The sequence below is a fragment of the Arvicanthis niloticus genome, chromosome 26 (genome assembly GCF_011762505.2).
Source record: "Arvicanthis niloticus isolate mArvNil1 chromosome 26, mArvNil1.pat.X, whole genome shotgun sequence".
NCBI lineage: Eukaryota > Metazoa > Chordata > Mammalia > Rodentia > Muridae > Arvicanthis > Arvicanthis niloticus.
The window spans coordinates 38,157,434-38,184,241 of record NC_133434.1 but is presented as its reverse complement, the minus strand read 5'-3'; the positions used below and the strand labels follow the sequence as shown (position 1 = coordinate 38,184,241).

The window sequence follows — 26,808 nt, the reverse complement described above, 5'->3', positions numbered from 1 at the left end:
TGTCGTTGTTGTTATTGTTACTACTACTTCAGATCCTTTGCCTTCTGTTCTTTGGCCTACTTACAGGTCTTGATAAGTGTTTCCTATATAGGTCAGGTTCTTAAAGTTAATCTCTGTAGAGTTGGGACTGAATTATTTATAGGTTTAATATGCCGCTCATCTTATATGAGATACATTTGCTGACACAGGATGATATTGACAAACGCCCAAGGATCTACACTTGAGCTCTGTTGAGTAGCTTTGTCCTGGTAGAAATGTCAGTTGCTTATGTGAAATGAAACAGGTCAAGCCTCATAATCTCTGTCTGGGAATAGCAGCCTGTAAGGACCGTAAAACTATTCATGAGCTGCAGCTTAGAAAGACAGACTTGGAGACACTGGCGCTACAACTTTACTCTGCTGACCTTATGCGACACATGGTCAGTTGAGCCCAGTTGATTGGATCTGTCTTTTCAAATTGGTACAGTTACTCTATTTTTTTAATATCTAATTCCATTGGTGATACACAGCAGTGATCTATGTTACTTGAGGATATGGCAGAGTTCCTTTGTTACAGTAATAATTAATAAATTAATATAACGTAAGGAAGAGACCCAAAGGAAGTTGATTGTTTTTCTCACCGAGCCCTGGGTGGAGATTGAGTTGATTAGTGAATTCTCCTGTAGTGTGGCAACTGGAGAGGGAGGCACTCTTACCCTTCTGTCTGACCTACTTGCTGCACTGTCCTTACTGGAGGCACCTAAGACCATGTGGTTTCAAGGCAGCATCTGAAATTCAGGGAAGATGATATAATGTGATACCTTCTTGGCAACTTCACTTCCCACTGATTTATTTTCGGTTGTCTATGTACATACACATATTGAACTTCACACAGTTTATATCTGAAGGCCTGCTGTGTCAGGTCGACGATTTAGTGGGTTGGAAGAGAGACCATTTGTGTTTAACTATGAGCTTCATACTTTGACCCCGAGAGATTTTTGTTTTGAGGTACTGGGAATTGAACCCAGAGCCCTAGACATAATAGATAAGCACTTCACCACTGAACTGCACCCCTACCCGGGCCTAGGAGAGTTTGAAACAAGATGGACTCTTTCTGTCAGTAAGTATAGTATAAGGTTTTCTGAACCATGTCTGAAGGTAGGAATTATTATCTGAAGGTGGGATATTATTTTATTAGCATGTATTAAATAAAGAATAGGCTCATTACAGTATTTTCATATATGTTTTATTTATACCATTTCCCTCCTGCCCCACCCACTCCTGCTGATCCCCTTCCTAGTCCCTGTTACTTTGATGTCTTTTTTTTCCCCTTTTGTGTGAACCAAGGAATTTAATTAGGGTTACTTACAGGAGGTGGGTCAGAGGTTATAAATGGAGGAACCCACAACTTACCACTGGCTGTAACTGAAGAAAATGTCCATCTCCACCTTGTGAAAGGGTGATCTTGAACTTCTCATCTTTCTACCTCTACCTCCCAAGAGTTGATTACAGCTGTGCGCTGCCACACCCAGTTCATGGGGTGCTCGAGATTGAACCATGCCTGCTAGGCTGGCATTCTTGGAGGCCTGTGTCACATCCCCAGCTGGGTAGGAATCCTTTACAAAGGAGGCCGTGCATCAGACTATAGAAGCGACTGCCATTTCCCTTCAAAGGACTCAAATGGCTATCAGTACAATCTGTGAATTAATTTGTTTTAAATTTTCCTCTTTAATTTTTTTCTTTACTCTTTCAAATGCTTTAGATGGCCTGTAGCTAGGTGAGGCGGCACACTCTTAAAATCTCAGTATACAGGAAGCAGGGGGATCTTGAGTTCAAGGCCAGCCTAGACTGTATAGTGAGATCTGTATTTAAAATAAACAAAACAAAATAGTGCAGCAGAGGGGCTCCCGCCTTGGATTTCCAGCACTGGGGAGGCAGAGACAAGCTGCTCTGTGCTCTGGAACAGCCAGGGACACATGGTGAGACACTGCTTACAAAATACAGAGGGAAGAGGAAGGGAGGAGAAAGGAAAAAAGGGAGGGAGGGAGGGAGGGAGGGAGGGAGGGAGGGAGGGAGGGAGGGAAAAGAGAAAAAAGACCACTTAGTTGACTGATGAAGTATATCCATGAATAGCCCAATATTTTGATCACTGGTAGTTTTGAGTTGTCTTACTTTTTAAGTTTCATGTTCTCAGAACATGTTTAGAACATGGTGGATTTTTCCATTTCATATAAAAGAAACTAATACTTAATGATGAAGCTTAATTTCAGTGGAAATTTAAGTTCTGAAACCATCTCTCTTTAAAACTATATTTCTTTTTTTACTTATGTGTGCGTGTGCCTGTATGTATATGCCACAGGTGTGGGAGGGCCTGCCAGACCAGAACAAAGTTTTGGATTTGTTGGAGCTAGTGTTACAGGTATCTATGAGCTGACCAGTGTGAGTGCTGGGAATTGAACTAGGAGCCTCTGGTAGAGCAGTAAGTATTTTTATACTGAGCCATCTCTTCAGCCTCTGAAATTACATCCTCCCCCCCCCCATTCTAAATTTACTTTAAAAAATACTATAAAAAACAAGAAATGATTATAGTATAGGCCTTTAATCCCAGCACTTGGGAGGCAGAGGCAGGCGGATTTCTGAGTTCGAGGCCAGCCTGGTCTACAGAGTGAGTTCCAGAACAGCCAGGGCTACACAGAGAAACCCTGTCTACTTAGAAAAAGAGAAAGAAAAAGAAGGAAGAATGAATATAACATTGTTTTTAGAGACGAATACCTGACTGTTATATGTGTGTGGTGTTAGTTTTCTAAGGAGACTGATATAACTGTCAGGTGTCAGCCCAAAGCCTATAAGAAAATTGATCTAAAGCCCTAAAAAAAAAGAGAGGATAACATTGCATGCTTTATTTTCTGCTTAGAATGGATTGTCTGTGAATAGCTAGCAAGGAATAGAACCCTGTATTTGAAGTCCTTAGGGTAGAAAGAGAAGTACTCGAGTTGTGCATACAAGGGCAGTGAACTACTTTTATCAGTCTCATCCTTGGAGAAGAGGCTAATTTAATTTGTTCCTATAGTGGAGGAACAGTATGTATGACCTATGACAAATGTCCTCAGAACGGGCAGGTGGTAACCTATTAGGTGTGGTCTACGATTTTATCACTGGGCTGGTAGGCCAGGAGCTGTGTTTGGCTTCCAAATAGGAAACTGGATCTGGAGGTAACCGCTTTGTGTGGGTAAAGAGTCATTGTCATGACCTTGGTCCCCTAACCACAGCCATGCAGACAGGAGTTTCTTGCTGATACGTGCAGAAACAGCACAGATGGCACAAGTTTTGGTGGACAAATGATGCCAGAATCTGCTGGGTGGTGACCCTAAATGGGACAGAGTACAGTTAGTTACACAGCAGGAGACAAGAGTGAGGAAAGTCGTCACAGTTCTTGCACGAGACGGTGTTGGTTGTCCTGGTTGCACTCTCTCATCTATGGAGGCTAGAGGTCATTGCATTTCACTCCCAGCCAGTGTGACAGTGACCCTACCTCCTAAGGTTAAACATCTCTGCAGTGACCTGTCGGAGCCGATTATTAGCTGTATGAAGCCAGGGATGCTGTGTGGAACAGATGGGAAATGGTTTGGCTGCTGTGGCCAAGGCTAATTAAAGGTAATTTTACAGTGTATCTTTTGAAATGCACCACCAAAGTTACTGTGAAGCCTGCTGAGTTTTGAAGCTGGGTTTCTGAAGTCTCCTGGTTGCAGTAATGTAATGCTTATGCAATTCTTTATTGTCAAAAATAGGAGATGGGCTCTCTGAAAGAACACCAGGCCCCTAGAATTCATTTCTTGGGATATGTCTTTTTCATTTTATGTTCTAGACATTTAGAAATTCTAGGTAGTTTTCTAGGAAAGAACTCTTTAATAGGTAAAGACAGTGTTTAATATTTATATTGAATTTTTCTTCATATTATAAAATTCAGCATTTGTATTTACAAGAATTATTTACATTTATGGAACTTGTTTTAGTGGTCTATGTAATTTTTGACCGTGTGTGTGTGTGTGTGTGTGTGAGAGAGAGAGAGAGAGAGAGAGAGAGAGAGAGAGAGAGAGAGAGAGAGAGAGAATTTATACTTAAATAGCTGAAAACAGGGCTATAGAGACGTCTCAGTCATTAAGAGCACTTGCTACACAGACAGTGGTGGCACATGTCTTTAATCCTAGCACGCGCGCTCTCTCTCTCTCTCTCTCTCTCTCTCTCTCTCTCTCTCTCTCTCTCTCACACACACACACACACACACACACACACAGTTCTTGCGGAGGACCCAAATTTAATTCCCAACACCCACATGGTGGCGCACAACCATATATAACTTGAGTTCAGGGGATCTGGTGCCCTCTTCTGGACTGTTGGGACACTGGATACATGTGGCACACACACACCTACATGCAGGCAAAACACCCATCCATATATAAAACAAATCTTTTTTAAAAATGAAAACATTTGACATATTTATTACAAACAAATTCACAATGTAAAACTTCTTGTATGATGTTTGTTTTGTCAGTACTGGGATTGAAGGTAGGATCTTGGGTGTTTGGCCCAACTGATTTCCTTTTTAAAAAATGTTTATTACTTTTAAAACAGAATCTCACTGGGATGCAAAGATTGACCTTAAACTTAACTGTAGTCCAGGCAGTTAAACTTGTGAACCTCCTGCCTTATCCTCCCAAGTGGCTTTGCCAGCAGACCCACTGGCATAAGACTTTTAAAGAGTTTATCTATTTACAGCTGGGCATGGAACATGGCCTTTAATTCATGACAGAGGCAGGCTGACCTCTGAGTTTGAGGCCAGCTTGGTCTACAAAGCGAGTTCTAGGACAGCCAGGACTGTTTCACAGAGAAACCCTGTTTGGGGTAGGGCAAGGAGAGGCAGCAAGAGACTCGTTGATTTTATTACAGCTTCTGGTATAAGATTCTTTCCCTAACAAACTGCCTTTAAATTCTGTAGATTTTCTTTCTCTTCTCCCCTGTGTCATTCATTGTTTGCCTTTATGGGTGTTTTGTTTATTTTTGAGACCATAGCTCACGTAGCCTGTGCTAGCCCTTTACTAGGAGTGGGGGTTAAGACAGGGTTTCTCTGTGTAGCCTTGGCTATCCTGGAAATTGTTCCATAGACCAGGCTGGCCCTGAACTCAGAAAGATTCACCTGCCTCTGCCTCCTGAGTGCTGGGATTAAATATGTGCCCCACCACTGCCTGCCTGGCTGATTGTTCCTTTTAAAAAAATGATTTCACACAGCCAGGTGTGGTAGCACATGCCTGTGATTCCAGTAGTTTTGGAGACTGATGCAGAAGACTCATTTGAGCTCATGAGTTTAAGATCAACCTGGGCAGTATAAGGAGATCCAGTCTCAAAAAAAGGCTAGTGTGTTAGTTAGGACAAGCGTGACAGCCTTTGGAATGTTTCACATAGCGACTGTGAAGCTGTCTTAGGCTGCTGGAGGATCTGTCTGTAAAAGGAATTTGTTAAACATGTAGTGACCATTTCCAGTCTGCACGAAAAGTCTTTGTCTACACAGGGTGCTGCTCCTGTGCTTTGTCTTCGATAGGGTTGCTTTTCTCCCAGGTATCCCGATCTCCTCAGTGGCAAACGTGGTGTCCGTCTCCTTTATCACTGCTTTTTATTGCTCATCCCCTTGCACTCTGAAAAGATAATTTTGCATGATCTCATTGCATAGATTTATTTTTGTGCTTTTTTGATTGCTCTGTTTAAATCGATACTGATTTACGCTTAATTTCATCTTCCTTTTTTTGTGTATATTTGATGAGCACCCAGGCTCTACCGCCCTCCCATTGTAGCATGTCCTTTTGTCCTTTCAACTAAGTTATGTCTTTTCATTTCAGCCTGTTACCTTCGTGACGCTTTCCTTCCTATTGTCATACTTTATACTGGTCTTGCACAAGCCGGCCAGGACAGCGAGGAAAAACTCTTAGCAAGTCCCAGTAATTTCATGCTTGTGCTTTCATTTTCTCTCCTCCTCCAGCCTCTCCTTATTACCATCCTATTTTCTAGAGAAAAGTCTCTTGTCCGTAAGGAAAGTTATAGTGGTTTTCCAAGGGTAAAACACCGCGAGGTCATCCAGTGACTAAATTATACCCTCACGATAATCAGCTCTGGAGATGGTAAGTAAAGCCTTAATCAGTGTGGAATAGATGTTAGACCTCGCCACAATTAAAGAGATTGCACAGGTGGTACATTATATTTGGGGAAGAATTGTGCTGTAATAATCTTCTGTAGTGGGAATTCAATTTAAGCGTTCTTTCTTAGAAATGCCCTTGGTCTCTTGCAAGAGAATTTCTTTCAGTACCAAGTTCTGCTGCCCTGTTCACTGTGACCAGTTGCTATATTTTCTGACATTCGTTTAATGCTGAGCATATCCTGAATAAGTTTGAAGAACATTAGGTGAATGAACAAATATCTGTTACACTACTCTCAGAGTCTTCAGGAATTATGGCTCCTTTACCTTTCATGGGGTACTTTTTCTTGATATTTTCATCTTATTCCCCTACTCTTAATTTAGCTCATCCTGGAGGAAGCAAGATTGATACAGACTTGATACTGCTAGTAAACAGTAATTGACCGCTGTTGGCAATAAACTTTCTACTTAGGTAATGGGTGAACCTCTCAAATCTGAAGCTAAACTACAGGTTAAGGTCATACTGCTTACAGGTCATACTGCTTAAATCTGACACTTACATGGTGCAGACCTGCTCTTCTAAAATGCCTTTTTTTTTTTTTTTTTTTTTTGGCCTCAGTACCCTACATTGTTACGACAGAGCAGGTAAAAAGTCACAGCTTGCCTTGTCCTATACGATTCGTTTACTTGTTAAATAATTACTTTCCAGGTTGCTCTGTGACACTGCTGTTGTGTTGTTGTGTTGCTCTGTATACACAAGTGTGTTACAAAAGTTTGTTTTGTTTTCTTCTAAACAGATATAGAAAGGTGATGCACAGAGAGGCAAGCAAGAACAGAACTTTTAGCTTTATCATAGAGTAACTCCTGGACGGTACACGTCGGTTGCTGGTTTTTCTAGGTGATTTTCACTCTATGTCTCCTCAGCCAGAAGACAGCGGACAGACATAAATTATCCTTGTACCTGTGGTGTAGAGCATGGAGTCTTTTAGTCACGTGTTTAAATCTTACCATTTTGGGAGAAGGGCTTTCAGCAGAGTCAAGGAAAACATTTTTCTTTCTAATATTTAGTAGGGAAGGCTATATGAACCCTGCTTGGTGGACATGCTTTCCAGCCTCGAGTTTGGTAAGGACTTTGTAGCTTCTCTGGAATCAAGTGATAGGCTGAGTCCCTCTGAGAACCGTGTCTCTGGTTACAGTTACACACTGAATTTGCATTTTTCCTAGGTCTTTATTCTTTCCCTTAACCACAATAAGGCTTTTTTTTCTTCAGTACTAGGATGACATGGAGTCTGCACTCTATTTTTAGTAGGGATTGGCCCTGTTAGTAGAGAGTTGTTAAGGCTTTTGCTAGATCATGTTCTGAGTCACTGATAACTCAAGCAGCTAACAGAAAAGGGGGTGTGAGCAGAGCTGTTGCAGCTTCAGTCTGTGATGTGCTGGGCCTGTACTGATTCAGACAGGAGTGCCGGCTGGCAGTGGGAGGGAAAGTTAAGTCTTTCAGGAAGGGGCAACTTTTGTAGAAGACGACTAGTTAACACTCGCCAGAGTCTTGGGCAACTGGAAATCTTGTATTCTTCCCTGATGAGGTGGAGTGGGAATCACCTTCTCTCGGTGCCGTGTGACATGATTGGACTGAACTTGTCTTGCCCACTGAGGCATGAGGCCACACAGGAAGGGTCCAGCTTGCATTGGGAGTTTATCTCAGGCTATCTCCTTGCCTGTATTGTTTTCTTTAACAGTTTTTAACATTTTCTTTTTCCAGCAATGATGTTGTCCACTGGACAAGTTCGGACCCAGGAGGCAGGTCTGAGAACGTAGCTGACGCTGGAGACAGGAAGCTGGGCGAGGAAGAGCCTGGAGTCTTGAGTGGGACAGTGACTCTAAGATGTCCTTGAGCGGTGCAGCCTGCGGAGGGAAAGGAGTGGACGCACACGCAGTCGAGACGTATGACAGCGGGGATGAGTGGGACATTGGCGTAGGGAATCTCATCATCGACCTGGACGCCGATCTGGAAAAGGACCAGCAGAAACTGGAAATGTCAGGCTCCAAGGAGGTGGGAATACCAGCTCCCAATGCTGTGGCCACACTACCAGACAACATCAAGTTTGTCACCCCAGTGCCAGGTCCTCAAGGGAAGGAAGGCAAATCAAAATCCAAAAGGAGTAAGAGTGGCAAAGACACTAGCAAGCCCAGTCCAGGGGCGTCCTTGTTCTCTCCAAGTGAGGGGGCAGCAAACAAGAAAGAGGTGCAGGGCCGCTCGGGAGAAGGTGCCAACGCAGGAGGCCTGGTTGCTGCTGCTGTTCCCAAGGGCTCGGAGAAAGCTGCTAAGGCGTCGCGCGGTGTAGCAGGCTCCAAAAAGGAGAAGGAGAACAGCTCATCTAAGGGCAAGAAGGACAGAAGTGAAGGCGTGGGGACGTGTTCGGAAAAGGAGCCTGGGGTCCTCCAGCCAGTTCCCTTGGGAGGACGGGGTAGTCAGTACGATGGAAGTTCGGGGATGGACCCAGGAACTGTGGAGCCACTTGGGAGCATAGCTATGGAACCTAGGGCAGCACTCAATCCTTTGGGAACTAAGCCGGAACCAGAGGAAGGGGAGAATGAGTGTCGGCCACTAAAGAAAGTCAAGTCTGAAAAGGTAAGAGGTGGCCAGATATGGCTGCCCACTGCCCCAGAGTAACTGCCAAACGCTGTGTGCACTCTGTGGGAGGCTTATTAGTGTGTGGGTAATGACCAATTACAAGGTCAGAGCAGATGGTAATGATAATGTGATTTTGTTCCAAATTAAAGGATTCCCCACAGACTCATTTGCAGCAGGTCCAGACCTCTTGGAGTATGATTTCTGTGTGGGGATCTAGAGCTGCTTGACAGAGTGAATTTTCTCACACCTTATTATTGTCACATGTCAAGACACTTGTTGCTAGATGCTGACATTAAATCTTCATGTGATTTCCTGCTTGGCTGAAATTTCATCATCAGATTCATAATGGTTGGTTACATGTTTAAGCTACATACTGTTCTTAGTGGGTAAATGGTGCTGCTCAGCGATGGCAGGACAGACAGAGAGGTAATTGTCATGGCATATCTGCTGAGGATTCCATTGGTGGCTACCAAAAACAAAGTGATAAAGATACCAGCGTAGTAAACAGGGAAGGAGGTGCCGACCCTGCTGCGCGGCTCTTAATCAGGCCTGTGAGTCACTGTGGCAGCTTTGAAACTTTGGCCTAGAATATTCTTTGGCCCCTGAAAGTATTGCTCTCTGCCAGGTATCTCCTGCAACCATCGGAAATCAAGTCTCTTGGTGGTTTTATTGCTGCCAAATAGTGTAATGATACCTCCCCTTCTGCTTGACTTGGAAGCATAGGTGTCTGCAGCCCCAGGAGGCAGTAGGATTGCTTCTCTCCCTTCAGGAAAGTGATCTGAGTTGATACTTGAGGAAATGAAGCTTGTAGGACTGTGGTAGAATAGTTTCCAGTCTCAGGTCAGCTCAGGCTGCCTCAGACTTGAGCAGCCTGCCTTTTCCTGCAGAGTAGCTGCTCTGGTGACGAGCTCTTCTTTGGCTCTTGATTTTCTGTTTTGCTCTGCTCGCCCTATGCATTCAGCTGATCGCAGCAGATGCGGCATAAATTGATTTCTCTGTAATCACAGCAGTTGCAGCAGGGAATGCGTATTTCCAAATGTAAGTGTTAATAAAGACGTATATATTTGGGTGGTGGTGCTCTCTTATTGCCTGGATTTTGGTAGTGGCTTGTGTTTTCTTTGCTACAGGCATTTAGGTCTTTGCCTCTGACACATCTGTTCTATAGTTTTTAGCAACATCTGGGCATTTTCGGTACCAGGGCTGTGATTTTCTTCCAGTTATATAATACAATGGTTGATTCCCTTTGCCAGTGGCAGCTGCCAGAGAGGCTGCCTGTGTTTGGGTGGCAGATGTTGTAGTCCACCTCGGTACAGTCAAGTTCCAGCTGGTCGTTGGCTGGTTCATCCTGTGCTGGCTGTGATTTGCCATTTTCTCTGGGGTGCAGATGGACTGTGCTGCTGTAAAGAGGCCTGGGAGTACCCGGAGTTCCTGCTCCTGTTCCAGGCTCATTACACTGTTCCCTGCGTCTGGCTTCAGGCAGTCCCTGCCACACATCCCCGTTCACAATCGTCGTTCTTCTGTGTGGAGGGCTATTTCTGAGGGTGTTTTCCATTTTCTCATTTAGAATTCTTGTACTGGAATCTTCTAAATGCAGTTGTAGTCTGCGGTGAATGGATTACAACTGCTTAGCTTTGTGTTGGATACAAGTATGTGTTCACGACTTCCTCTGAGGAAGAAATGGGTCTGTTTTCTCTGACGTAGGTGCATGGACTGTGGGGTGGCCTGACACGCTGCACTTGCAGCTATTACATCGTGGTGTTGGGGAGTTTTGCCCCTTACTGTAACTTTGACATACGCTTTGCCTCCCAGGTGGACTAAGTGGAGGAGTCAAGTGAGAGATAGAAGGGGAGGCGGATAAAGGTGCATCATTGAGAATCATGCAGTTTGTTGTGCAGCTCACCTCACCGTTACCATACTCACAGTGTTTGTTTGTTTGTTTATTTGATGGTGTTGTAATTTTTTTTCCCCAATACAGACCCAGTTATGTAACCCCAGCTTGCCTAGAACTTACTGTATGGACCAAGTTATTCTTTTTCATTTGGTTGGTTTTGTTTTGTTTTGTTTTCCAAGACGGGGTTTCTTTGTTGCAGTTTAGTTTAAAAGCAGAGTCTTTTTTTTTTTTTTTTTTTTCCTCCTGAAATGTGGGCTTGCCTCTGATACAACTGGTTTGGAATGTTACTTTTTGTAGTTGTTTGGAATGTTTACTTTTTGTGTAGCCCTGGCTGTACTGGAACTTTCTTTGTAAACCAGGTTGGCCTCAAACTCAGATCTGCCTACCGCTGCCTCCTGAGTACTGGATCTCTAAAGGTGTGTACCTGCATGCTTGGCTAGACCAGGCTGTTCTTGAACCTGAGGTAGCACCTCTGCCTCTGTATTGCTGGGATCACTAGTGTACAGCACCTGCCTGGCTGAGTCTGCTGTGTAAAAATTCCTTACTTGTACTCTAGAACCCCAGTTGGACACAGTGCTCAAAGGTGCCCTACCATATTGTCTTTGGTTAATAAAGTATTTAAGTAAATGTTTGGAAGTTGCTAGGAGATAAACATTCTTTGCAAGGAAAAAGCATTTCTGGAATGGAAAGAGAAAACAGACAAAATGGAAGAAAGGAAAGTGTCTGGGGTCGCAGCCTATTGAAAGGAAGGCGGGCGGGAGTGGACAGACTTGATCTTGATGGCGGAGCAGAGGGGTAGGGAGGGGTAGATAAGAGAGAAAATGTTCGGAGTTTTTCAGGAAGCATCAGCTTTTGAGAACTTAGAACCCCAGGGTGTTGCATTCAGTAGCTGTTCAGGGAGTGTTGATTAGTGTTGTAGTTTAGTTTAAAAGCAGAGTCTTTTTTCCCCCTGAAATGTGGGCTTGCCTCTGATACAACTGGTTTGGAATGTTACTTTTTGTAGGGACAATCAACAGAACCAAAACAGCAAAACATGTGTGATGTAATCAAGCTGGGAGCTACCATGAAGAGGGAAACTCAAAAATTGGAAGATATTAAAGCACCACATCCCATACTGCCTTTTCTTTCTTCTTCAAGATTTATTTATTTTTGTTTTATGTGTATGGGTGTTTTGCCTGAATGTATGTCTATGTACATGTATTCAGGGGCCAGAAGATGCATCGGGTTCTCTAAAACTGAAGTTACAGATATTTCTTAGCTACTGTGTGGGTACTGGGAACTGAAATTGGGTCCTCAGCAACAATAGCCAGTGCTCTGACCGCTGAGCCATCTCTCCAGCCCCCACCAAAAAGCCCATGTTTCCAAATAGGAGAGGAGTCTGTGATACTGGTTAGAATTGTCCCATGTTGAGCATTAGCTAGTCAGGGGCATAATATTCAAATTCCCTACGCCAGGGCTCTGTCTATCAAGTCGGTGTGTGGCCTTGCTCAGAGACGGAAGAATTTTCTGTCAGCTGAGGGCGTGTATTGCCCTCCGCGAAATCAGTGTTTGCTCTCACACACCTTCCTGGCAGAGTTTACTGGAGAGACTGAGATGGCTGTTAGGAGCCATTGCTGCCCTGTATTGTTGAGCACTGCTGGGGGGAGGGGGGAGTGTGATGTCAAGGAGTGAGCGAACCGAGCTTCTGGCTTCTGCCTGCTTTCTTGCTTTTGGCTTGATTGAGAGGTTGTTAGGTTGAGAATGGAGCAGGAGCTGGAAGGAGGCGGGACTCCTGTGTGAGTGCCCTGAACATTCTGCTTTTGCCACACGTCTGACAGGCAAGAAAAAAGGAATTCGCACACAGAACTGTGTGATCTGTCAGTGCTGACTGTCCAGAAGTTCCAGATATGCATTTATTGAAAATACTTTTTTTCCAAGTTACATAAGGCACCTTGTCAGCTCCAGAGGTCAGGGTCTAGAGCTTTGCAGCCCGGGCTCCCTTTCCCGAAGCTGTTGCTTTTGATTTTGTTCACCAGGTGGAAACCTCACACTCTGCTTTGGCAGTGCCTGGGTATCAGCTAAGGCTGCTGTCAGAGTGCTCTTTCCTCGTTCGTTTAGAATACAAGGAAAACCGTAAAGGGTGCTGCTCTTGGCTTTTTTGCCTTCAGACTATGGGTTCTATATTACGTGTGTTGTAAGAGCATCTTCGTTTGCCCCTGTTCCCGTTCTAGTTTATGCCTTCCAAGTCATTGCTTTTGTGTTGCCATTCTTCATTGGCCAGTCTAGCTCAGGTCCGTTATTCTCGGTGGTCTCAGGCTTTCCTGAGGCCGTCCTCCTGACTTGCGTTTCTTTTCTAAGTTATTGACAGCATACTCAAACGTACACCCAAATGTCCCCAAGCATTTTCCTTCACGAAGAAAATAGAAGGCTGGTTTTTATGTGGGTCCAGGTCGCACTGTCTAACTGCAGGCATGGCTCAGCAGCTCTCATTGTCCGTATGGTGTCGGAGTTCAAGGGAAATCTAGAGGAAGACTGTCTTGTCCAGTTTCCCCATTTTGAAGACAGGAAGCTTCCTCCTGATTGTGAAGTTCATGTGACTTTCTCAGATTGTGACAAAGCCTAGTATGGAAGCTAGGTTTCTGGTTTTGTTGTTTGGGAGATTTTGTCTGTTTGTTTTTGAATCTGGGCGTTGTGTAATAGTGAGCCTTGAATTCACTTTGTATCCTAGACTGGTTTCAGATCCACAGCAGCCCTTCGTCCTTGGTCTCCGAGAGACCTAGGATCATAGGTATGAGCTATCACGCCACACTTGGTTAAAGCTAGGGGTTTTTTTGTTTGTTTGTTTGTTTGTTTGTTTTGTTTTTAAAATTTACTTATTTATTTTACGTATATGAGTATACTTTTGCTGTCTTCAGACACACCAGAAGAGTGCGTCCATTACAGACGGTTGTGAGCCACCATGTGGTTGCTGGGGATTGAACTCAGGACCTCTGGCAGAGTAGTCAGTGCTCTCTAACCACTGAGCCATCTCTCCAGCCCCCTAAAGCTAGGTTTTTAAGACACCGTGATTTCTCTGTGTGTGCAGAGTGTACAGTGGGCACCTGTGCAGGACTTGAAGGTCGGGTGTCCTGCTCTCGTACTCTGCTTTGAATATAGGTTGGCAGTCAGCAGGTCTGTCAGTTCTTCTGTCTTCTTCCACAGCTCTGAGGTTATAGATGTACACACAGCCATGCTTGGCTCTCCACGCTCCCAAGGGTGCTGGGATCCAAAGCAGGTTCTTGTGCTTTTGCAGCCAATGCTTGTCTCCACTGAGACATCTTCCCAGCCTCCTGAACGCCACATTGTGTAGTGTGTGTTACTCTAGATTTCTTAATGAATCTGTGATTGTCATCATTGTTCTTCATTGAACCACATGGATCCAAGGATCAAACTCAGGTCAGCAGGCCTAAGAGACAGACACCTTTGCTTGCTGAGGCATCTCACTGACCCATAGATACCGTTGATTATTTCATATATTAAATGCTGTATCTTAAATTATAGGTAAAGAAGAGATGGTCTCCTCTTTCTTAGAGCTGACAGTTTACCAACTAAAGTGGAGCATAGGACCTAGGCAAGGGTGTCTGTCAAAGTGAGGGTTTTTGGACTGACAAAATGGCCTTGCAGTTAAAGCTCTTGACAGAAGAGTTTCACCACCTGAGTTCATACCCACACCCAACTCCCCACCCACAACCTTACAATGGAAGAAGAAAACTGGCTCCAGAAAATTGTTCTTTGACCTCTACTCGTATGTGATGCGGACTTAGGTACATATCACGTGTACATCAGGGTTTTTTTTTTTTTTGCTTTGGTTTTTTTTTGTTTTTTTGTTTTGTTTTGTTTTTGTTTTTTTTAAGTGTAGATTGTTGGCCTTACTGCATACGTTTTTTGAGATAAGGGCCCAGAAATCTTCACTTTGAAGTAAAGAGATTTTGTGAACCTTTGTACATTTTTTTTTTTTTTTTGTGGGATACATATTGGAAGACATCAAGTCTTATGTATGATTTTGTAATTAAGAATGTACTCTGGGAGGTGAAAAACTGGCTTAGCAGGTTAAGGGTCCCCGCCAACCCTAATGACCTGTGTTTGATTCCCAGAACCCATATGTCAGAAGAAAACTGAGTCTCTCAAATTATCCTCTGACCTTAACCCCTAAACCATAGCAAATGCATGTGTGCACACATACAGACACACGGATGTACACATACTCACACCCGACCCCCCCCCCCCCCGCTTCTAATTATTCCTTTTTTTTTTTTTTTTTTTTAGAATGTGGTCTGTAGCCTGACTGTTGGGCGTTTCTCACTCTGTGCTTCTGAGCTGAGTGATCGTGAGCTACTTAACTGTTAGCTGCCTCGTGGAAGATAAGAACATTCACATTGGTCACTGCAATGTTAAGTTAGTTGTCGGGCATCACAGCTCACGCCTTTAATCCCAGCGCTTGGGAGGCAGAAGCAGGCCGACCTCATGGGTTCAAGGCCAGCCTGTTGTACTTGGGAAGTTAGGACAGCTGAGGCTACGTAGGAAGATTTTGTTTACAAAACAAAAAAAATATATTAGTTAACTCAGAGAAAACTATGTAATACATAGGACGAATTCAGGAACGATTAGAAAAAAAAAACTTTTATTGAAATATGTGTCAGTCTGCCCTATGCAGCAATGGTCTGAACTATTACCCACAGTCCACTGCACCAGAAAGCCTGACAGTAACAGATGAACGTGTTTCATTACTGGGGTGGGAAGTTTGTGTGCTAGTGTGATGTTCTAAAGCCTCAGGAGACCACAAACAGGGTCCAGAGGCATTGAAGCAGTCTCCTTGTACCTCAGATTTCATACGAACCGGCTGCATCCCTGGGGTGGTGTTGAGTGTGTTGGATGAATGTTGCTGTGGGTCTGGCAGCATATACAGTCTCATGGCAGAGCATGGGAGAGCGGTGCTTTTGTTGCTATGTAAGCATGCAAAGAAAAATAAAATCTAAGTCTTAGTCCCTAATTCTCCTCCCCCAGTGTGAAGTTGTATTTTTGCCATTTGAGTACAAGAGCTTTTTACCAGCGGGGCTGATCTAGGGAGGCAGCAGGCTTGTGCTTTCAGGCTGGAGGTGGCAGTAACACACACAGCTGAGATCTGCCACTGCTGACTGCCTGAGACCTCCTCTCTGTGGTTTGTACTCTTCAAGCCATGCTTGAGTAACCTGCCTCCAGAGCTGCTGACAGGGCTGTGTTCAGAGGCCTTGGAAATTACACTGTTCATTCCTTATCATCCTCTGACCTGCAGTGCAGAGCCTTCTGGTGCAGGAACAAGGCAGAAAAAATCCAGACGGCTTCTCGCCAGCAAGTGTCAAGAGCTACAAAGAAGGAAATTGGACTTGCTCACTTAAAAACCGTGGGGTTAGTCTTTGATTTTTGGGTCCTGCTGAGAGTTATTTGTGTGTGAGAGCATGTTTTATCTCTGCATTTGTATAGGATGATTCTGTACACGGCAGTGGTGTGGAGGAGAAGTGTCTGAAGGTAGAGCAGAGGGAAGATTGCTTTTCTCTTCGGTTAATTTCCCAGTTGTACCGTTTGGGTGGGCTTGGAAAAACTAACATCAGGAAGATGCCAGGCCATCTTAATATTTAAAATATATTACTCATGATACAGTTTAGTCATGGATGAGAGCACTCACATAAGAAATGTCCTGGGCTGTCTGAGGAGACGTGTCTATCAGACGCAGTTCTACAAGTTACTCATTCTTGGATACTGGCGTGTCAGTGTTTATGTCGTCTGAGACTTAGATCCGTCTCAGCATGAGGCAGGGTTCACATCAAGCAGAGGACACACCGCTGGAAGAGTGGGAGGGTAATTTAGAGCTATAGGATAAAACTATACTTAAAGGGTCTAGGGAGTGAAGGCTCAGCAGTCTGACCCTTAACGCTTAAATAAAAAATAATAAAAAATGTAATAGATCTTAAAGAATGTGTCTCTGTCATGGCGGTTGGTATAATGTAGAAGACCAACAAGAGAGGCATTTTGTTTTGTTTTCCCAGAATGAAGAAAAATCAAGATGGTAAAAGGGCTCTCCCTTCATGTGTATTTGTATAATCCTTTCTTGTTCTTGAGCCTTCATGCACTTGATGTCAGTGGGACCTTTTTGGCTTCAGAACACGAAAGGGAGAGAGAGGGGGGGAAATCCCTTAACTTTCAGACCCTAGAGATATTTTTAACCCCTTAGTGTTTTCTTTTGAACGTACTCGAGAGCAGGGTCTCCACATGAAGTGGTAACTAAGGTGAGAACGGAAGTCGCCATCACCTTCAGCATCGGCAGCTTCTGATGCCTGGACAGAGACTCCAGTGCCAGGCCTGAGCCCAGGCTCCCAGTAACCAGCCCTTAGGCTCAATTTTTCACAATTTGCATTTTAACATGAGCTTTCCTGCCTGCTGGGGCAGCACAAATATTTGTAATCCCAGTATTTGGGAGGCTGGTGGGGCAGGAGCTTGGTAAGCCTCTGTGGTAGACCCCTTTCCCAAAACAAGCGACAACCCCACCCCCACCCCAAACATTAGCTGTCCTGTTGACTAATACTCGAGTTTCAGATCCAACATGATTGTGTCCCTTTCTTCTTAAAAGTGACAGTGAGGGGCCAGAGAGATGCCTTCTCTGTTAAGAGCACTTGTTCTTGCAGAGGATCCAGGTTCATTTCCCAGCACTCAGGGGATGGCTCACACCGTCTGTAACTCCAGTTCCATAGAGCTGGGAGCCGTCTTCTTGCCCCCATGAACATCGCATGCACGACTACAACGTGTACACAGGCAGAAACACCCATACTACAATAAAAACAATAAAACGGAAAATAAAATTTATCAAAAACTTTTAAAGAATAAAAATTAACCCTTGACCACAGATGGGGTTTTTCCTTTTCTATGTGCTGTGTAGATTATCTTTTGTCTTCTCTGACAAATTGAAGTGCTCTAAATTAGAGGGATTATCTAGGAGTTTGGAACTTAAAACATGTTTTTCCTTTTCTTTATTTGAGGTGTGTCTGAGTAATGTTCAGTGAACATCTTGGTCCTTCTGTCGAGCAGGTCCCAGGGATTGGTCTCTGGTCAGGCAGGGCCTTTCCCAAATCATCTCACCAGTTTAGGGTTTAGAACTTTGAGAACAGAAGAAAAACTCAAAATACCTACCTTTTCAAGCTTTCTCTTCATCAACTGTAATGTAGACCATCACCTACCTCTTAAAGTTACTGTGGAGTTTAAACAAGATGAGGAAGCGCAGTATTGTTACGTATTTGAAACTGCCATCGTCACAGTTCTCTGTATCTAGAGTCTCGTCGGAGGTGTGAGGATCCCTTGAGCTCCAGGAGTCAGAGACCAGTTTGGGCAACACAGCAGGACCTTATTCCCCCCCCCCCCACACACACACCCTCAAAAGACCGGTTTCTAATGTGTTATTCCTAACTGAGACCCAGTGATGGGAGGTGGTTATGAGATTAAGGAGAAAGAATACCCTAAGACCTGGAAAGTTTAAGGTCTGAAATACACAACAGGTATCCGTTTATAATAGCCAGTCTAACACTGAAAGCTTAAGGGGCAGATTAATCTAGAACATTTAGAGCTGTTGTGGTTTAGGTTGGGTATTTGGTCAATTTAGTTCACCTAAATTGAACTCCTTTTGGTGGAGATCAGTTGGAAGAGCCGTAACCGTTTCCCTTCAAACCAGTTTGGTGTTTAACTAAGTCCTGAAATTTATTCCTTATATTTGAAATGAAGATAGCATGATCCTTTTTTAAAAAATTATATACTTGGGGTTTGCGCATGCGTGTGTGAACGCATTGAGTGCTGCTGTGTGTACCGTGATGCACGAGTGGAGGTGACAGGGTGACATTATCAAACAGGTCCCCTCCTCGTACCGTCCTCTGGGTGCCAGGGGAATTAGTGCAGGTAACGTTTATAGTCCAGAATGAGGGTCAGAATACTCCCTTTTGTAAAGTTTTCACCAGCTTCAGAGGAAAAAAAAGTCGGGTCTTAAGCAAGTCACTCTTGAGTTTGAAGCGTTTGTTGTCCACTGAGAGGGACAGTTGGACTCTCCCTGGGAAACTCCCTAATTGCTTTCAAACTTAAGACATTGAGTTGTAGCCTTAGTGACAAGTACTGGGTTATGAGAGAATGAATTTTGTTTGGCAAGAGACTCTAAGAAGGTTTTCTTTACTGGTACCCAGTCCACTCATCTCAGAGCTGGTATTTCTGGGTGGCATGCCTTTTCATTTTCAGGGGCTCGGCGGTGCACTTGTCAGATGTCTAAAGACCAAGTGGCTTTCACTAGCACAGGACCAGGCGTTAGGAATGCAGTTAGAATGAAGCCGGGTTTGCAATTCATCATTATTAGGAGAAATACTGAATTTATGAGAATTTATGAAAACCCTTTACAGCCTAATATACACACCAGCTTTACTTATTCATCTTTAAAACAAACAAATTTGAAGTTAATTCTCTGTTGTTTGTTGTGGCACTCTGTGTAATCCAGACTGGCCTCAAACGTAATCCCAAATGAAGGGGTTTGTAGGTAGATGCATCAACACAGCTGAAGAAAATCCTTGTGGCTGGGTCTGTTTGCCACAATGTTGATTAAAAGAGAATAAAACAGATTTAGATAATCGAGATTTTTGTTTTTTATTTTCCACATATTAGTGATTGTATTTTTTTGCATTTATTATGGACAAAAATGTTTCCCAGGAGTTTGTGACATTCTGAAATGAAAGAATGCTGCTATAAATAAAAACTTTATTTCTGTCTGAGTCTACTTCTGGACATATTCAAACTAAGCATCCTAGGAAGACAAGTATCATGTCAAAAATGGCAGAAATCCTTTATCTTAGTTTTTTTGTTTTGTCTTTAGAAACATAATTCCTTTGAAGTCCAGAAGAGATTTAAATGTTTTGCGTTATAAATTATTTTCTAGCCGGGCGGTGGTGGCGCACGCCTTTAATCCCAGCACTTGGGAGGCAGAGGCAGGTGGATTTCTGAGTTCGAGGCCAGCCTGGTCTACAGAGTGAGTTCCAGAACAGCCAGGGCTACACAGAGAAACCCTGTCTCAAAACAAAAACAAACAAATAAATAAATAAATTGTTTTCTACTATTATATCTTTTGTTTGTTTACTTTGGGATTGTTGTTTTTGTTTGTTTGTTTTTTACATGGGGGAGGGTGTCTCATGTAGCATAGGCTGGCCTTGGGGAGGTTGTCTCATGTAGCATAGGCTGGCCTTGGGGAGGGTGTCTCATGTGGCATAGGCTGGCCTTGGGGAGGGTGTCTCATGTGGCATAGGCTGGCCTTGGGGAGGGTGTCTCATGTGGCATAGGCTGGCCTTGGGGAGGGTGTCTCATGTAGCATAGGCTGGCCTTGGGGAGGGTGTCTCATGTGGCATAGGCTGGCCTTGGGGAGGGTGTCTCATGTAGCATAGGCTGGCCTTGGGGAGGTTGTCTCATGTAGCATAGGCTGGCCTTGGGGAGGTTGTCTCATGTAGCATAGGCTGGCCTTGGGGAGGGTGTCTCATGTAGCATAGGCTGGCCTTGGATTCCCTGTGTAAAGGAAGATCTTGAACTCCTAATCTTCCTGCCTCTGCCTCACAAGTACTAGGATTCCAGACATGCACCATCATGCATAGTTCACTGCTGAGATTGTGAGTGTCTTACTTAAAGGAGTGTGATTAGAATTCAGTTATTAACAAAGATGAACAAATACCTAAGTATACGGTGAAGTCATTTTAAAATATTATGGAATATTTTTGGCATAGTTAACATCCTTGTACAATGAAATTTAAAACACAGCTTTTCACGCTAGTATGTATATTATTTTTACTTTTACAATTTGTATTAATTCTATTCTATTGATGCATTTTAAAAAAGATTTTTGTGGTGTTTCAAATGTATCATACATACCACTGAAAATTGGCAGCTGTGTGGTGGTGGGAATTACCACACAAAGTGACTACACATTTGTACACACCACCGCTCTGCAGACTCCTAAACATCTGGTGGAATGTCTGCATTAGACAAAGCATGCCATAAGGCCTTTCTTGTTTTGATTATACATATGTGCTTGGATTGAGAACATAGGGATTTGAAATCAAACAGTCTCAGAAAGAGGCTGACATTTTCCTGTCTAGTGTCTCTCGTTCTCTCCCATCTCCTACAAATGCCAGGTGGTAAGTCGAGACTGAGATACACTCAGTGTGGAATTGCCCTTCAGAGTTACTTAGACATGGTGAAGTTTAACACACTGACTCCACAAATACAACACACAACCAGTTTTTTCTCTAGCATCAAGACAAACAATTATTTTTAGTTTCAGTCTCTTAAACTGGCTTTGTGTTTGAGAACAGTGTTGATGGCTAACACGTATTAATAAAGTCTAGACTTCACCCTAAGACAAGCAAAATACTTGTGCAATACGAGATGCATAGCAGGCTGGGATGGTAGCACAGTCAGTGAAGTGCTTGCTGGGTCAGCACGGGGACTATTTCTAGATCCATGCAGAAAACTGGACTCTCTTACCCTGTTGCTGAAGAAGCCAGAGACAGGTAGATCCTCGGGGTTGCCGGTCAGCTAGCCTAGTCAGCAGCAAGCCCAGATTCTAATAAGAGAGTCTTCTCAAAATAAAACAAACAAACAGAAACACCACAAGGATCTCTGGCCTCTACGTGAACTCATAAATACACTCAGAAACAACAAACAAAAATGAGTATCTGAAAATAAATTTTGGCACTTCTTATAATTTTAAAGATTTATTTTACTTTTGTCTGTGCACACATATGTGCATGTATGTATACATGTACGTGGTTGCCCACAGATGCCAAAAGAGGGTGTCAGATCCCTTAGGGCTGGTAGTTGCGAGCCTCCCAGCATGGGTGCTGGGAACTGAACTTGAGTCCTCTGTAAGAGAAATGTGCAATGCTGACAGCTAACCGTAGATTGAGGTTCACATGATGTACGTCACCGAGGATCCACAAACACACTTTAAATAAATCTTTAAGATTAAAAGAAGCATCAAAATTTATTCTCCACCATAGAAGAGAATGCCCAACACTGCTGCCTCCGACTCCACCAGGTCCCACTTTGTCTTTATTTCTAACAATTATCAAATCTTAGTACTTAGCACTAAAATGGCTGGCTTATCACCCACTAGGGACAGTTTTCATTGACGTTTCAGACTGAACAGGCTTGCTCAACCTGGCCTTGATGTGATCTATGGTAGCTATGGATGAAACCTGATACAGAATCATCGGTTTACTTAAAATACTATGAGATGTGTGTTCTGTTTCATTGTTTTTTGGTTTGGTTTGGTTTTGAGGCAGGGTTTCTCTGTGTAAATGCCCTGATTGTCCTGGACTCACTCGTCTCCCCAGTGCTGGGACGGAAGCTGTGCTCTGCCACTTCCTGCCTTTATTATTACTTTTTAAAGTGACTCTTGCAGAGCATGAAGTTCTTAGATGACATCATGTCTCAGAGTCAGAAGGTTGCGGACTTGGTAGATGTATTTTGGGAAGAGTACTATCTACGCACCAAATTAATTCCCAGAACATGCAATTCTTGTAAAAGAAACTTTTTTTTTTTTTTAAGTAATCTAATATTTGAGACAAGATTGAAAGAAAGTTAGGAGCCATGTCCGACACTAAGGTATGAGTCAATGAGTGAGGGTTTTTGAAAACCAGAAATTTGTCACACATTGCCAACTTTTCATGGAATGCAAAATCTTTGTTAGAAAACTGTTTGCTGCCAGGCAGTGGTGGCGCACGCCTTTAATCCCAGCACTTGGGAGGCAGAGGCAGGTGGATTTCTGAGTTCGAGGACAGCCTGGTCTACAGAGTGAGTTCCAGGACAGCCAGGGCTACACAGAGAAACCCTGTCTAGAAAAACCAAAAAAAGAAAGAAAAAGAAAACTGTTAAAATGTCCTCTTTGCAGAAGTTACCTTATGAACTTACATATGTAGTTTTTGCTGTAAGTGTTCTATTTCCATAGAAAGTAGTTTTTTTTCAATATAGAATCAGGCAACCTAGAACTAAGTATGTCTGGGTTTTCATTCTTCCTAATTTGTGGTAGAGTAGAAAGGCAGGTTTAAAAAAAAGTCTGAGAATTTTGCTTTTAAAAACATTTTCAAGTTCTGGTAATAGGGGATTGGGGTTGAAGACTCAGCAGTCAGCTAAGGTGAAGACAAGCCGTAGCATAGCAGACAGAGCATAGCAGCAGGTTACCTGCTGTCACCTCAGAGAAGACTCTGCCATCAGAGTCACTTGTGAAGGGGTTTGTTTTCTGGTAAGTCCTTCAGTACGTGAGAATGTAGATTCTAAGAGACGTTCCTGATGGAGCCGCCTCCCTCGGTGTCTTGAGAGGAATCCAAGAAAAGGTGCTGTTTTGAAACTTGAAAGATCCTATAAAGAAAGGGCAGGTCTTGAGCCAAGAAGCGTTTGAGGTGGTAACCAGCCCAGACAAGAGCCGGCATGTGCCTACAGTCTCCAATCCTCGCTCCAGAGTTAGCTAAGAGAGAAATGTATGGCAAGACTTATGTAAGGCTCTGGCAGGGTGATCTTTGGGTTGGAGTCCAGCCTGGTCTATGGAGCTCCAGGTCAGCCAAGGCTACACAGTTTTTGGTATCAAAAGGGGAGGGGGCAGGGATCGCTCTCATAAAATAAACTGATGATTCTGTATCAGGTTTCATCCATAGCTACCATAGATCACATCAAGGCCAGGTTGAGCAAGCCTGTTCAGTCTGAAACGTCAATGAAAACTGTCCCTAGTGGGTGATAAGCCAGCCATTTTAGTGCTAAGTACTAAGATTTGATAATTGTTAGAAATAAAGACAAAGTGGGACCTGGTGGAGTCGGAGGCAGCAGTGTTGGGCATTCTCTTCTATGGTGGAGACTGAGTATCTGAAAATAAATTTTGATGCTTCTGCAAGTGGAAGGATTGTTTATGGCTTTGGATTTTGTGTGACTAAAAACGGAGTGGGAAGAGTTTGGAGCTTGTCTCTGAGGCCTGGAAACAACCCCCACCTCAGGCCGCCTACCATTTTATAGCTTTCCTAGGACGACCTTTAGTATTCTGCTATGCCAAGACTAAAGCTGGGCCTGGTGTGGGTTTAATTAAATAGAATCAAGACCCATTGCTTTTCTTCAAATATCCTAAGGGAAGATTCTGTCTATTTAGATGTATTTGAGTTTTCCTAAAATCCCATTCTTGTCAGCTTGGTTTTTGAGAGTGGATAGACAGCTGTCGCCGCCATGCCGAATGGTATCAGAGGAAGGGGAGCACATCGCTGTGTGGGACGAGGCCCACTGTGCCCTGGGCCCTGCTGCCTCAGCTTTGTTTTACTTTCCCATGCTGAGGATTGAACCCAGAGCAGAGTGATCCCTGCCCCCTCCCCTTTTGATACCAAAACCTATGTAGCCATGGCTGACCTGGAACTCCATAGACCAGGCTGGACTCCAACCCAAAGATCACCCTGCCCAGAGCCTTACACAGACTAGACAGGTGCTCATCTATGAGCAAGACCTGCAAGACCTGCAAGTAACCCTTTTACTTACATTTACTCTGAGCGAGCAAGCGTGCATGTGTGCGTGTGCGTGCGTGCCTGTGTGTGCGCGTGCCTGCGTGTGCGCGTGTGCCTGCGTGCGTGCGTGTGTGTAGTCACAGCTCAGTAGAGTTCAGGTCATCAGGTTTGGGGATCTCGCCCCCTTCTCGAACCCCCCACCCTTAACCTCTCCTGATCCCGGCTGTCGGGGTTGTGGTTTCTTAAGCCGTGTCTTGGAGAACCAACTCCAGCTGTGCTGTGGAGGCCTTGGGAGAACTGAGAGGCGTTTGGTCACTGTAGACAAAGGCCTGTTTTGTCAGAGATTAGGGCAAAGTACAACCATTGATATCTGATGCCTTCATGGCCAACTGTCTACTTGGCAACAGGGGATGACTTGACCTTAATTAACAGCAGCCTGTTCTTAATGTTTCTTTGATATTTTCTACTAATGAAGTTTAGTATTCAGGCTTCAAAACTTTCCATTAATACTTCTTTAAACTTTTTTTTCTAATATTGGGAGTTCAGAGGGAACGTTACGCAGGTACTTGCCACCAATCTTGACCTGTGTTCAGTCCTCTGCACCCAACACAGTGGCAGGTTGTCCTCTAACCTACGCTTGCACGCTTTGCACACATACAACACACACACACACACACACACACACACACACACAATGTAATAATTTTAAATAGGGGCAGCTGTTGGCTGTAGGCATAGTTCTGTACTGAGCCTTGCTCATCTCATGTCCATATAACACACACACATACATGGAGTGAATATTTAAAAACATTCTAAAAGTAGTGAATTAGTGCTTTTTAGTAAATAGTGGGCGAAGTGTAAAAAGCAGTGTTCTGATTGTTTGCTTGTTTGTTTTTCTTGAGACAAGACCTCACAAACTCAAGCTGGCCTTAAACTCCCACGTGTAGCCAAGGCTCCTGATGCTCCTGCTTTGTCTCTAGAATTCTGGGATGGCTGGCTTGGGGACCAGTGCCCTGCCCCTGCTTCTGGGATGGGTGCAGGCAGGCATTCTGCTGTGTCCGTGGCCTGTAACAGCTCTCTTGTTATGTTTTACTTTGAAACAGGGTGCTATTAACTCTCCCAGGCTAGCCTAAAACTCCCTTTATATCCCAGGCAGGCCTTGACTTTGTCTCCTTCCAGTTGTATTTTATGTCTTGGAAGGAATTTCTGTAACATTGTAGAACTGGTTGAGATTACTGGTTCAGGACTGACTGGGTGTACATCTCAGCTCTGTTTGTTTGAGAACTGACCTGACTTGGCCTGGCTTGGCTAGATTTTATTACATTTGCTGATGAGATTTCGCCCTGAAATCTGAAACTCTGTTTCTTAATGTTTTTATAATTTGTCTCAGTTTTTAATCTTCATCAGTTACTATGTTCAGAAGTCTAAGTGTTTATTTTTTAAACTGCTGGAGGTAAGTAGGTGTAGGGTAGTAGTTCTTTTTAAATGTTTAACACATTAAATTCACAGGAGGTGTCTTGTGATGTGAGTTAACTTAGTAGTTACTTTCACCACTGAGCTAATCAGGAAAGAGTTGTAAGAGGTCTCTTACAGAAAGAAAGGGGCTGCCAGTTGTCTTGGCACGATTATAACACAGCCCCAGGAAGGCTGAGGCGGAGGTAGCAATGATTGGGATAGAGTCCAGCCTGGGCTACATAGTGAAACTGTTTCAGAGAGGGATGAGGGAGGAGAGGGGGTGGGTGGAAGAGGCAGAGACTGTCGTATCACGTTATGACAGGCTGCTCCGTGGGAACCTTACTTCTCTACAGTAACATTTCAGTTACGGAAGCTCCACAGACATGAGCTGGTTTGTGTTCCACACACTTTGTGTGTGACTTTATAGGTGCAGACTTCTGCTTATTAGAGCTTTAGATGTATGTTTAACTTTTAATAGGTTTGTGGTAAGAAAAACAAATGTGGGTGAAGTAGAGAATGTGTTTTGGACTTACTGTACTATTTTGATGTTAAAAGAAGACAAGAGGGACTGGAGAGATGACCCAGAGGCCCCAGGGTTCGGTTCCCGGCACCTACATGGTGGTTAACAATGATCTGTAACTCCAGTTCCAGGGAATCGGATGCCCTCTTGTGGCATCCTTGGGCACCAGGCTCACACATAGTGAGCAGACAGAGTGCAGGCAAAACCTCCACAGGCAGGAGTAATGGTAGTTCAAGCCTGATTCCTCCGGTTTTCCTCCCGCTGTCCAGAGCTCGCTTTTACTTTTCCCACTTAACTTTATTTATTGTTTTTAATTTTATTTTGCTTTTGTTTCTGAGACAGAGTCTCACTATGTAGCCTTGACAGGTCTGGAATTCGCAATGTATACCAAGCCGGCCTCAAATTCTTGAGGGCTAGGATTAAAGCCATGCACCCCATACCCAGCCATACCCCAACTGCTTTTTGAAACAGGACCTCACTGTATATCCCTGGCTGGCCTTGAACTCTTCATGTAACACAGATTGGCCTCAAACAGAGATCCACCTCTGTGATTCCTGAGTATTGGAATTAAAGACATGTGCCATCACACCTAGTTCACTTGTTTTTA

General features: G+C 43.8%; 1 protein-coding gene across 1 annotated transcript in view; it reads left to right on the top strand.

Annotated features, from left to right (window-relative positions):
- The window catches only part of Znf609 (zinc finger protein 609), a 127,813-nt gene that overhangs the window by 22,352 nt on the left and 78,653 nt on the right, over positions 1-26,808 (top strand). The window contains exon 2 of the mRNA XM_076925822.1: positions 7,925-8,794. Coding sequence (XP_076781937.1) covers positions 8,048-8,794 — 747 coding nt within the window. The 5' untranslated portion in view covers positions 7,925-8,047. The remainder of the gene's footprint in view (positions 1-7,924; positions 8,795-26,808) is intronic.